The 14,282-nt window shown below is 33.4% G+C and overlaps 1 protein-coding gene across 2 annotated transcripts in view; it reads left to right on the top strand.

Annotated features, from left to right (window-relative positions):
• Positions 1–12,674, top strand: part of LOC138710604 (very long chain fatty acid elongase AAEL008004) — a 324,219-nt gene extending 311,545 nt beyond the window's left edge. The window contains exons 7-9 of one of the 2 annotated variants that reach the window (XM_069841607.1): positions 2,067–2,172; positions 8,135–8,271; positions 11,932–12,674. In XM_069841607.1, the coding sequence (XP_069697708.1) occupies positions 2,067–2,172; positions 8,135–8,271; positions 11,932–12,096 (408 nt within the window). In that variant the 3' untranslated portion in view covers positions 12,097–12,674. The remainder of the gene's footprint in view (positions 1–2,066; positions 2,173–8,134; positions 8,272–11,931) is intronic. The other variant, XM_069841608.1, reaches the window with a different exon arrangement.
• The last annotated feature ends 1,608 nt before the right edge of the window (positions 12,675–14,282 follow it).

Genomic DNA, 14,282 nt, shown 5'->3' with positions numbered 1-14,282 from the left:
ACTGAGTTCAGCAGAATTTTTCCTGTTAGAACCTGATGTTGAAGTACTGGCTGATGTGGTATTAAGACGATCTATCACTACTGGTGTGATTTCAGTGTTTCATCATGTCTGATATAAAACTGCCCTTGTCAGTCTTCCTTTGTCTATTTCTGACCATCGTATAATTAGAATAACATATGTTTTACTATATTTATTTTGATGTACCGAAGTACATATGATATTTCCATGCAGATATTCTGCGTCATCAGATGATGAAAGAGAGATGGAACGGAGAAAAATTCTCTCCGGCGCCGGGATTTGAACCCGGGTTTTCAGCTCTACGTGCTGATGCTTTATCCACTAAGCCACGCCGGATACAATCCCGACGCCGTTTAGAATCGTCATCATCTGATGACGCAGAATATCTGCATGGAAATATCATATGTACTTCGGTACATCAAAATAAATATGATATGCGTAATAAATCACTTCGTGATTTAAGACGGCGCCCATACCGTTGGACCCCGGCCAATCAGTCACTCATCTGAGTGCACCTCTACACATGTATGGACTTCGGTCCTGCGTTCATAGACATCTATGACGTAGTGCAGAGGGCGGCCACCAGAGGGAACCCAAGAGATGGAGCTTAATCTGAGACGATTCTAAACGGCGTCGGGATTGTATCCGGCGTGGCTTAGTGGATAAAGCATCAGCACGTAGAGCTGAAAACCCGGGTTCAAATCCCGGCGCCGGAGAGAATTTTTCTCTGTTCCATCTCTCTTTCATCATATGTTTTACTGTCACAATTATTACTATTATAAATTTATTGTAATAATTAAACAATATTTTGCAATATTTATTAATGGCAGACATTGTCTGATTGTACCCCATTGTGGGTGTATGATTGTGCCCCATAGTGCACATAACTACATTTTGATTTCGCACTGCCATGTGGATACTGTGATCGGATTCTGATCAGTGTGTAACTGTAGCTTAAAAATAGCTTTATAAAGTGTGCTATATTTAATTATTTAAAAAAATATACGCATAAAAACAAACAACAGAATAATGAAAGGAATTTTTTTTTTTCAAAATCTTACCTCAAATATACAAAACACCTTTAACTCACGAAGCACAAACAAAGCAGTCTCGCAATCAACAATTCATAGCTTGGTATGGGTTCAACTTCTTGTCACTAGATGGTGTTTGATGTACAACTATTCCATCTTGCGAAAAAGTCACTGTCTAATTGTGCCCCCTGTCTGATTGTACCCCCTCCTCCCCTACATCTCACTTGACGATATGTGTCAGAGGAAGAACAATTGTTTGTATGCATCAAGTCTGATTAATGGAATATCTAGCTAATCAGCAATGTATGCATTGGAGGGGGAGAGGAACAGGCCACTCTACTCCATTATTTCTTGGCCTTGTTGCCTCATGAATGATGCCTTATTGGTGTTACTTATGAGGTTCAAACTTGTCTTCGGACAGTTGACTAAACAACAACAACAACAACAGAACATTAGTTAAAATAACAAAATTTTAATTACGTTAAATATATCCACTGCTATTTCATACAAGAAATAGCCTGAAATTATGACCTGAAATTTTTTTTATAACTTGTGTGTACGATAATATACAATACACCAAATGTTAATCTTAAAAAATAAAATTTTGAGACATTGTTTAATATTATCTTAAATTACAACATGTATTCATTCTAATTATCCTGAGTTTGGAGACAATCAGTTACACGAGTGCCCATGAACAGCCAAATGTATTGAACAGCCAAAGGTAGAATTGTCTGTAAGCGGATAGACATCATTTACATTTCTTTACTTCGATTTTTGTAAAGACTAGTGTAGATCCAAAATATGTACTGCTTATCAATTTGATATAATTTGATTATTAGTAGTGACTTTTAGACTCCATTTCTCATATTTCTACAAATAATTTTCTTGTCATACAATATAAAGCTTCACGTTGTATACCTACTGAAAAGTAATAATTGATCATAAAGCAAAGGAAATATCTCAATGAACACAGGGATAATATAAAATTGCAACATCTTTATTTCTGTTGTGCAGGTTTTCTTTGTACTTAGGAAGAAAAACAGACAGGTCTCATACTTACATCTCTGGCACCATACCTTGATGCCTGTGTGTGCCTGGATAGGAGTGAAGTTCCTAGCTGGTGAGTGGACACCATCTTTGTAGAATAGAAGATGTACTCCAATTGGTAATTGAATTGTATACCAAAAAATCTTCAGTTACTTGTACTGTAAATAGATCCAGAGAAACTAACGACGAACAGATGCTTCATGCTAGATACATTGAGAAGCCATGCCCGTAAAGTTAACAATTTAGGCAAACAAATCGATATACTACAGGGATGTCATAGTAATCTTGCAAAGAGAGAGCACGAAAAACAAATACCGCTACTAAAAGAGAAAATATTACAGTACCTGTACTTTTGAACAGTTTAATAAATAATAAAATTGTTTAATAATAATAGTATTAATTTAAAATACTTCTCAATTTACAATTTTATAACCAAAAATATCATTTTACTATAAAGAATTCTTGTTACAACGTATTTGGAAGTCTCCTTGATAGAAATAACTAGCTTTAATTTTAATAAATAATTATTCACACCAAAGACAAAGCAGTAGACAAGTAAAATTTTATAAATGATGTCATAAGAGGAATTATAAAAAAAATACCACTGTGGTATTCTTCAGAGTGATGCCAGTCGCAAATCACCTGCATGAAAGTGGAACCTGAATGATTAAGTAAAATGGCAGATGAAACTAAATTCTTAGAAAGTGTAGTGAATATAGAAAAATGTATAGCAATATAGACATATATTTGAAAGTAACTGAATATATTTCATCTAAATAACAAAATGAAGGAAGATAGAAATAGATGGATGTTCGACATACTCTACACCAATTGAGTTCATTGTACCAGTACTGGTAATGAAGAATAATGATGTACCCGTGTAGTACTTTTATTCCTTTGTATAAATATATGTATATACATACACAGGGTGATTCACGAGGATTTACCACCAACTACGGAGCTTATTTCTGAAGACATTCTGAGCAAAAAATGTCATATAAACATGTATCCTAATCTCAATATTTTCAGAGTTAAACTAATTTGAAGTTTTTAGTAAAATACCTTTTTTCTTTAGTTTTAAGGGTAAAAGAATATTATAAATTGAGATTGAACTATTCAGAAGTATCATTTCTTTAATTGGCTAGTGTTCTGAAGCTAAAAATGTGTTGTTAATTGCTTTTTACAGATTTTGTCTTTCAATTTTTAACTAAAAATTACATTATTCTTACACACTTATCACAAAACTTTTTACGTCATACGACTTTAGGAACTTGATTCTTTACAATTTAATTATGGATCCTAATGTACAGTCTTGAAGAATTTATAAGAGTGACGTGATTTGTAACAACTGTTGTGATAAACGCATATGGTAATAAAAATGTAATTTTGTAGTTAAAAATCTATAAAAATTCTTTATTAAGCAACTATGGAATTCACAGCACATTTTTAGCTTCAGAATGCTAGCTAATTAAAGGAACGAGACACCTGAATAGTTCATTCTTTATCTGTAATATTCATATTCCTTTACCCTTAAAACTAAAGAAAAATGGTATTTTACAAAAAAATTCAAATTATTGTAACTTTGAAAATATTGTGATTAGGACAAATGTTTATATGATATTTTTTGCTCAGAATGTCTTCGGAAATAAGCTCCGTAAATGACGGTAAATCCTCGTGAATCACTCTATATATAGGGTGGAAGTGAAATAGTCTTCTAGATTTTCAGAGCAAATAGCTCATGTTGTATGTAAAAAAAAAAAAAAAAAAAAAAAAAAAAAAAACTATATCATCATATTGGTGGAAAGTTTATAATTTTCTCAGAAAAAAATGTTTTTTTTTTTCCCCCAAATCTTTAACAACCTCTTGTTTGGTAACTATTGCAAGTAGGATTGTGATTTTTGTCTATATCGATAGGAAGCCTAATAAAGAATAATTTATCCCTCTGGCGTACTTCAGTAGCATGGATGGTTTTCGCGTAAATTTAATTTTGAAAACCTCTAATTTCAATTCACTGCACGATGCTAGCAAGTGGCAACGTCGAAGCAGAGCAGCAGCTCACCTACAGAGACACACCGAGTTCATTGACCTCTTACATCTGTATCACGAGTTGAGAATGTTAGTGGCGATGTTGCCGGACTGCTGAAACTTCCAACTTAACATTCTAATTAATCATGTATTTGATCACTAAACATAATATAGGTTTTCTGTTTATTTAAGTGTACCCTATTGTCCCTTTTAATCTGCAAAGTTATTTCACTTTGACCCTGTGTATATATATATATATATATATATATATATATATATATATATATATATATATACATAAAATTGTTCCCTTTTTTTCTCTTCTCATGGGCCTAAGTTCTTGCAAAAATGTGTATATGAAATGTAATATTTAAATAACTACAAGCTATATGGTAGGAAATACAATATTGAACATCCAAGGAAGTGATAGAATGAACTGATGTAGACTAGTACAGATAGGGATACCTAATAAATTAAGCATCATCATCATCATCATCATCATCATCATCATCATCATCATTTTAAATATCAATCAACTAATGTCTCATCGATACATAATATGGTAAAAATCATTTTTAAAGTAAGTGTCTACTTGAAAAATAAAAAGTTTTCACAACTAATTGTGTAGTATCAGTAGCAGCAGTAACTATTGGAGAAATATAAATCATGACTTTCGGAATATATTCATTGTTATCCATAACTAATGCAGTGCGTTCATAGCTCAGCCAAACCGTTCCACTGTGGCCTTGGACTGGGTGAATTGAAATTCTACATTTAAACTCTTCCGTGAGATGAAAGAATCAATAAACTGAACTCTCGTGTAGCTTGACTCGGAATTCTTTATGATATTCGGCTTTGGCTCATAGTCTTTTTATTGTAAACATTTTAATGGTCCGGCCGAGCTACATGGTCACATGTGCTACTAAATTTAATTACTGTGAACTGAAACTTTTGCAAGCAAGCCATTGTAAAATTCTTAATATACAGAAAATTTCTTGAATAGACTACTGTACAAAATAGTTTGTTGCTGTACAACATTATGTTTAATTTCGGAATATGTATTATATGTCTTTCTTGTGTTGTGTAATCAAGATGTATTATGTTTAAATTGTTTGTAAGTAGTTGTAATACCAGTATTAATGAAAGCAGTCTAGTCTGATCTTAGAGATTGATTTCCGAATTGAAATGTATTTAAAGTTGTTTAACCGTACATTTATTCTGACCTGTATTCAAATCAATAATTGGCTATGCATGTAGAGTGTTTACTGTTACACTGTAACAAAATAGAGAAGGACCGGTACTGGTAGACAAATTATACAAATGAATTTGTCCCTCCACGCAGATTAATTTGGTTTAAGACAAATGTTATATAAAATTAAATTATGAGGTAACAAATCATCAGTAATGCAAGTGTGAAAAGCGTGTAGTCACGATGTATTCATTCATTCATTATTAGCACTACAGCCCATGAAGGGCCTGGGCTTCCTTAATCAGTAGAAACCATTCATCTCTATCTTGAGCCCGTTGTCTCCATCTCTTGCATCCAACTCTCCACAGATCATCCTCCACATCCTGAAGCCACCTCAACCTTGGTCTTCCTCTCTTCCTTAATCCTCCTGGGTGTCCATATAATGTCCGTTTAGGTAATCGGCCTTCTGGCATACGTTCAAGATGTCCCAACCATCTAAGTCTGCCTTTCTTAATGAAGGAAACTATACTCAGTTAACCATACAGCTCCATTAGTTCTTTATTTGTTCTAGTAGTCAAGATGTATACACAACTTAATATGAAAACATAGTGGTGTGTTTATATGTACGAGTATGTTTCAAAGGCTATAGAAAGCTCAGTATTTCAATAGAAAGTGGTATTATCGTGCTCATTCATCTGATAAGAAGATAAGCTAGTTGAATAGAAAGATGCAGAAAGAGTACATCCAACAAAATTAAAATTTTACAGGAAACAGATAAAAATGAATACTTAACAAACTAGTGGTGTTCTCTACTAGAAAATTTATTTTTACATTCTTCAATATACACAGAACATAACCTTACTCATCAATATTGCAAAGGAATATAGTACTGGTAGGTACTCTATGTAATGTTCACATTTTATATACCGTAATTATGACCGTTTTGTAAAGTTCAATATGTCCCAAAAATAAAATAAAAAATTGCACTATATTGTATCTTGAAATTATGTTTCAAATTAAACAGTCAATCTCCTTTGATTCTTATTATTTTTAACCAATAATTTACATTTTATCATTGAGCATATTCCGAATCTCAGCACTGAGGTATTTGATGACATCACAGTCTTCCAAATTTCAACGATGACGTCACTGATGCTCCACCAGTGTCGCACCAGTTCCATCAGCTTGCTGAGGTGGTGGCAGTCTCCATCAGCTGCCATCAGTGAATCTAATTGGTTCTTGTATAGGGCGGGAATTAGCAGACGAATAACATCGTGCACTGTTGTGTCATGGCGGTGTGTTCTGCTTTGGTTCTGCTGTATTGTTTATAATGAGCACAACGTGAAAACAATATGTTAATGGCTTATGAGCGAACATGTCAACGGACCAGTTATTACTACTGGTTCAAGAAATAAATTGTTTATACTCTCTTTTCTTTGAACGAGATTACAGTACGGAAATTTCGCAAAATCTTGCTAGCGTAGCACAGACAACAACTTGTACAGCCGCCATGACAGCCATCAAACCTTCCAGCAGTTTTGTTCCTATTTCGCTGCTGGATGACGTCATTGTTGTCCACCGATCTGGTGAGATTCGGAATACGCTGTATGATATTATTGTTATAAGATACTAACATTTATGTGACAGGATTATTTTTGTGGGTACAAGTAATATTTCACACCACTTATTTTTATCATCATATCCTTCCTGAGATGAAGCTTTTCAATTGAAAATGTAAAATTCATTATACCCCAATGGAATACAAGACCGAAGCTTTTTCAGATCTGTTATTTTCTTAATATGAATGGAAACTGAACCCTTTGTACTGTATAAGCCTTGTCCTGATGCAGGGTAGGGGGAACATTACACAGATTCAAACTAAATGTGTGAACCAAAAGCCACCAACATATTCAGAAGTTATTACTTTGCCTTTCAGGCCACATATTTTATATGTGAAATACCTGTATTTTTGATAAGTGGAAGCTACCGGTAACTTTCTTATCCTTTGGAATCCTTCTTCCTGATGATTCATCCGATGAACATATTTTCTTATATTTCTTAGACCATCAACTTTTCAAATTTAGAACCTATATTATTTGTGGTGACTTGTAGTACAGTAAAATGACCAGTTTCACTACTTTTCTTCATTAGTTCACATTACTTTTGCCCTTTATTTCTTCTTCTGAAGACATGATTAATGCATGCAGGTAACAGCAACAATCATCTATTCATATTTCAATGTTGCCACATGAACAACTTTATTATGAAATGCCCCCTACTTTTCATAAAGAGTACAGTAACTTATATCTACAGTCGATGTGGCCATTCTCATCTTATAAGAATTTTCACATTCGTTTTCAACAGGTTCTAGTGTAGTTACCTGTGTCCATTTTACACAATTTGATAGAGCTAAAGATCTATTATATAGTGGGGGGGGGGAGGAGGGAACAAAACTGCAATTTTTTGTTAGATGCGCCCGTTCTGCATCTTTCTATTCTATTGACAAAAACTGATTTAAATATGCCGGTATATAATTCCCCAAGTATGGCATGATTTCAATGCAGAATTTCACTTATTTCGTTGCTTAATGAAAAAAATTTAAAATTACAGAATGTTACGATATAATATTATTGACTTTTAGTGATACTTAATCATTTTTCCTGAAGTCAGTTTTAAATAATTGAATTTGTTGTTTAAAATAATATTGTTATTTATCCATTAGGTACCAGCAGTATTATATGTCTAAGAATTTTGGTGTTTTATTCTCACCAGTCTGTGAAGAAGGAAAGACAACTAATGGAAATATTTGTATTTCTTTTAGGTGGACATGGGACTCTGTTAGGTGTCATCAACTCATTTGTTCACATCATAATGTATTCATACTACCTCCTGGCTGCCCTAGGTCCTGAGGTTCAAAAATATCTCTGGTGGAAAAAATATATTACAAGTCTGCAGATGGTAAGTAGGCCTAATTTGGGTAGACAGAATAATCTATTTAAAGATATTGGGCCAATAATTAAGTAGCTACTTAGTGAGACGAAGTTAAAGTGCCAAACAGCTGGATATAGCCTACAGGGGTGGGTTATAAAAGAAATGAACTGAAATAGAACAAATACTGGAGCACACACGCTATATACCAGTAAGTATCAAAATAACTGGCTTCAACTTCTTAACTAAATGACCATAGCAAGAATCCGTAGAGCTATCTTGAATAATTACAGTCCAACAGGGAGAAGCATACCGTATATCATTGGGACTCCCCATCAAGAGATGGTAAGAAAACTTTTATAGATTGTACTTGTAATAGTTCTTTTGGGTCTATAACCACTGGTAACAGTTCTTTTAGGTTTATAACCTGTTAAAATGTTCATGATGATGATGATGATGATGATGATGATGATGATGATGATGATGATGATGATGATGATGATGATGATTATGATGATGACGATGACGACAACGACAAATCTGTGGGTAACATTTTTAAAATGGAAAATTACTGCAGTAAACAACTTTTGTTCCTTAATAAAGTATTAAAATGTCATAAAGAACAAAAAATATATTTTTTAGATTTATTTTTGCTATTTTCACCGTCAACTTAGTGCAGTCTCTCTTTGTTTGCACCAAGTAAATTTTGGATTGCTGGGTTGCCCATGGTTATTTCATGATAACTAAAGAATCACCTGACTGCAGCCCTTTATTGAAGAACAGTGTCTTCATAGGATCTCTAAAAAAATATGACACAATATTTTAAGTTTTCCAGTTAAATATTGATTTTAGAATAAAATCATAATTTCCATAGGATTTTCTCATCATTATTCTGAATCTGAGTTATGAGTTTAAAAAATGGACACTTGCATCTTTATTTGTTTCAAAATGGACAAAAGTCAATCTTAGTTTCAAAAGTGGACAATGTCATTTTAAGCATGTTTTACACTAATATTTATAAGTTAAGACCTGAATGATTTTGTTAATAAAGTTACCAATATGACACACAAAAATTTTCATACCTTATACCAGAAGTTAACGTAATGAAACAAAAATATAGCTCTACTGACAAATAATAAAAATGTCTTTTGTCTGCCTTTGCTACTAGCTCCTCAGTTGCTTAGTTGAGTTTTTTGGCTTGAGTTAATCTTCTGGCTTTCCATTGTAGAACATTTAATTTGTAATTTTTACCTTCTGTAGTCCCCACCTCAAGATCCGAATGGAGGACTATTTTGACTCCATGTAGGGGTAGTCATCATTTGAGTGCATTTTAGACAAAATTGTACCCGTTTACAAACCAATTACATCCCAGTGTCCTATTTAGAGGACATTAGCTTATTTACTTTTCTAGCAATCACACTATCCTAATTATGTTAATTGTGTGTCATGTTACAAACTTAACTGTTTTGATGTACAACATAATATTCTGGATTTGGTTTCTATTACAATTTTATTTTATTTTGTATTTTTTCTTTACTCTACGCACTTGTACTTCGTATTATAACCTATCACTGCCAATATCATCCGAGATTTTGGTAATGTAATTATTGTTTTGTGACTATATATATAGCAGATAGTTTGATGTTTCAATCTGACATATAATCATTATCATCAACAATGCTAGCTGACTCCGACAACAATACAAATATAAGTGTCCTCTAAATAGGATGCTGGGATGAAATGTAATATAATGTAACACTCCTCTGCGCATGACGGCATTCCGTTTGTTACGAACATATGACTACCCAGTATTTAGTGATATCAGATATTATTATTACTATTCGGTCTCAGAGTGGTATCAGAGTGAGTAAGCACTGCTTCCTACGGTCAGTGTACCTTGTGTGATGCTGATTCAAATGCAAAGTCAGACGTCTCATAAAGATGATAAATAGGCTACTTCATTTCAGCAGCTCGGAATTTTTTAGGAATTTCTGTCTGTGGATGAAATGATTGTGAAATACTATAGTAATCACAGTCTGAAATAGTTCATTCGTGGGAAGCCAATCAGATTTGGATACAAATTATAGGCTCTTTGTGGAACCAGTGAGTGCAGCTTCGATTTCGACCTATATTGTGGAAAGGATGCTGTGGAAAATGAAAAGGATGATTTCCTGTTGGGATCAAGAGTGATTCTCAATATGCTCGACTGTGTTGAACACTCAAATATTGTACTGTACTCTTTGAAACTATTTTACAAATCATGATATCCCTATTCATCTTCAAAGTCTAGGATACAGAGCAACAGGAACTGTAAGAGGGAGCCTTACTGGAAAATGTCCACTACAGAACAGCAAAGAATGGAAGAAGCAAGATCGAGGTACATTTATTTGGCTATCAGTGTGACCGAAATACAGAAGTACATTTCGTCCAGTGAAATAACAGATATGTCACTATTTCCACAAATTATGACACCATAAATCTCGGAGTACTGAAGACTTACAATTCCCACATGGAGGTGTTGATTATCATGATTGGCTAGTAGAAAAAAACGCAATTGGTGTCCGAGGAAAAAAGCATTACTGGCCCATATTTACAACAATGATAGACATGACATTGGTGAATGCTTGGCTCCTATATAGACACGTACATTGGGCAAATGCAGACCTACAGTGACTATGTCCTATCTCAAACTTGATACAAGCAGGAAACAAATAGAGCGGCCTTCTGCAGCACCATCTTGCCCCCTAAGAGTCGTCCTGATATCAGGATGGATGGAGTTAGACACATCATTGTCCAAAGAGAGGAACAGAGGAGATGCGCATGAACTGGCTGTGGAGGAAAATCGAAGTCATACTGCGTGAAATGTAACGTCACACTGTGCTTGCAATGATTTGCACCATTTCATAAAGTCAGGGGCGTATACTGGTTAAAGGGTTTGGGCTACCGCTGACCCTATTATTACACAAAATATATCTAACAATTACTTTAATTTTAATTACTATGGTAAAACTAATAATACAAAATTATTACATTACGTTATATTATAAACTTTTTCTTTTGTAATTTCCTTGGGCTACCGCCGGTAGCCCCGGTAGCCCGCAAAATACGCCCCTGCATAAAGTATGACTGTATCAGGCAAATTTAGTAATGGTTCTTTTTACTTCATGAGATATGGTTATATCAGACAAATTTGGTTCCTATATTTACACTAGATCCCAGCATTCTATTTAGAGGACAGCTATTTTCTCTGAAACTAGGCATCTCAAAATATTATGTATGATAGGTATGTGTTCTGCTGGGCTTTCTTGCGTGTTTCCAATAAATAAAACATCAAAATGTAGAAAAAAAATAATAATTTGGGACTTAATGGGTTAACACATCACTCATTGAAAAACCCCAGAATGTCTCGAGGGCCACAACTGTCTTCGGTCTGCAAGTCAATTGGACCTAGTTATAAGGATTCAGGGAGTCCTAAAGCCATTCCCAACTTCCGCCATTTGTGAGACGCAATATACTGTAACAGAACAGCATTTGAAAAGATCACATTTTCTCCATTTCTGGTGAAACAGTTATTCCTCTGTGACTTGATCCCCAAGGTAAGGATGGGATTTGAATAGGGGAGGTTATAAGTGTAGCATACTATCCTTTGCAATCTGTATCCTTAATGTACCGGTATGTTGTTTGTTCCAGGTTCAGTTCGTGATTGTCTTCGTCCACTCATCACAAGTGCTGATCTACGAATGCAACTACCCTAAGTTCATAGTATTTCTGCTTGGTATCAACGCACTATACTTTCTTTATCTATTTGGGATGTTTTATAAGAATACATATAATAGCACCAAAAAACAAGTATAAAGTGACAAAACAAAGAAATACAATATACTCGTAGTATGCCAGAGTGCTAGGTATGAATGCTTTGTGAGTGTGTGTTTTTATATGCGTGGTCAAGAATGATAGGTTGTTGCATTAGTTTGTGGTGTAACCACATGGTGCTCTAGTGCGATGGTTTGTACTCGTAAGTGCAAAGAGACTACTTACATACTTAGCTACATTAAATGTGATTTTGGAGCAGTACAACATATAGCTAGTTTTTACGGAAGACTAAAAAATTTCAATTTATCAACTAGAACAATTGTATTATAACAATGGTAAACGTATTTCACTTTCTCCCTAATAATAATATAAAACTCGCTTGAATAAAAGATTACCATCTATTTACAATTTATTAAAATAATGATTGTATTTCATTGATTTCCGTAAGATTTATTTATATAGACGAATCAAGAAATGTTACTCCAATGACCCAAAACAATGATTGTTTCTGAATATTAATATAAGCATGAAATATTTTAATTAAGGAATTTTTTAATTCGTGTTGTTTGTGAAGAATTACAAATGAATAACTGTATGGATTTTATTGTTGCTAATGTGTTGGTCGTTATTGAGAAAATGATTTTAAGAAATTTAATTCACTGCTATGAATTAAAAACTTTTAATTCACTGCTTTGAATAATTCCAGTCTTTATGTTGCTGAGAACTGTGAAAAGAAGACCAATTTAGATACCGATTACAGACAAAACAAATTATATTGACTGTGTGGTTTACAAGTCTCTGCACATTACAATAAATCACTGTAAACATTTCAAGTGTTTCAAATTAACTTCTGCTTCATTCTAATAAAATAAACTTTTTTTTTGCCCTAATGAAGTTCTCGCTACCAAATTCTTCTATTAGGGCATTTCTTCAAGCGCCTAGCTTTATGTTGTTTTCCCATGTTCACCATAGTGTATCTAAACTGTTAAATATGATTTCAGCAAGAGATCTATATTCAGAGAGTTTTCTAGTTCTTTCCTTCTCTGTTGGACACTTTCTACATAGGTATTTACTTCTTTCTAAGCTTAGTAAGATTTCTTTGTCATTATGACATTTCCCAGTTAATAGACCTGTTGTAACACATTTGTTCTTTTTGTGAAATATCTTTAACATATAATTTTTTCATTGTTTCATCCACTGTTATATGTTGAATCTCAGGTGCTTTTCTTCATTCGGTCTCGGGTAGACCCTTTAATGTATATTACTTTGATTTCATAAAGAATTAAGTTATACAAGTATATTTGATTACCAGTACACAATTTTTAACACTATATCACTTAGGAATAAAATATATATAACTTATATTACTTTCATATGTTAATTTGAACTGAGTTTAAAAGTGTCTTAGTTGACTAGTTTTGGTTAGGGAGCCATTTTCAGAACTTCAGAACGCATTTCTGAAGATGGCTCCCAAGCCGAAACTAGTCAACTAAGGTATTTTTAAACTTGGTTCAAATTAACACGTGAAAGTCATATATAATATTTTTGTTCCTAAGAATTAAGTTATTATAATTGAGTACTAATGTTTCCTACTCTTTAATACAAAGCCAAACAGTAACATCTCAAGCAGAGAAGAGAGCCTAATTCAAAATCTTGCCAGTTGCAATATGGAATAGCTCCATAATAATTATATTTTTGCAGTCCTTCTATTTGAGTCTTACTGATTGGTCGTCATTTTTGGTGCTTTAAAATGTCTGAACTACAATCTGCATATTATTATTATGACAGTATGTCAAGTGCCTGAACATTAAAATAATATTTTTAAAGTTGGTTTAATGACATAATTAAAATGTAGGTAAATTAATTCTTTCACTTTAACTTAATTGCGTGAAACAGAAAAATTATTTTTATAAAATGTTGCACAAAAAAGAATATCGGTATTTCTTGTACAATTCCCGGACATTTTCCCGAATCTGTATTCCCGAACATCCATTTTCCCGAATACAAAATTCCCAAATCCACAATCCCAATAGTCATTTTCCCGATTTATTTGTTTTCCATATTCCAGAATACAAAATTTCCGAATCCACATACCCAATTTTTTTTATTTCCATTTTCCCGATACAGTAGTGTATATTACCACACAAATGTATTTAGTATAATTAATATAGTTATGGTATAATTAATTATACTTTCTCTTTACAAAGTGCAATAATGTCTAAGTACCC

Source organism: Periplaneta americana, chromosome 12 (assembly GCF_040183065.1).
Source record: "Periplaneta americana isolate PAMFEO1 chromosome 12, P.americana_PAMFEO1_priV1, whole genome shotgun sequence".
Classification (NCBI taxonomy): Eukaryota; Metazoa; Arthropoda; class Insecta; order Blattodea; family Blattidae; genus Periplaneta; species Periplaneta americana.
This window is presented reverse-complemented; position numbering and strand designations above follow the sequence as displayed.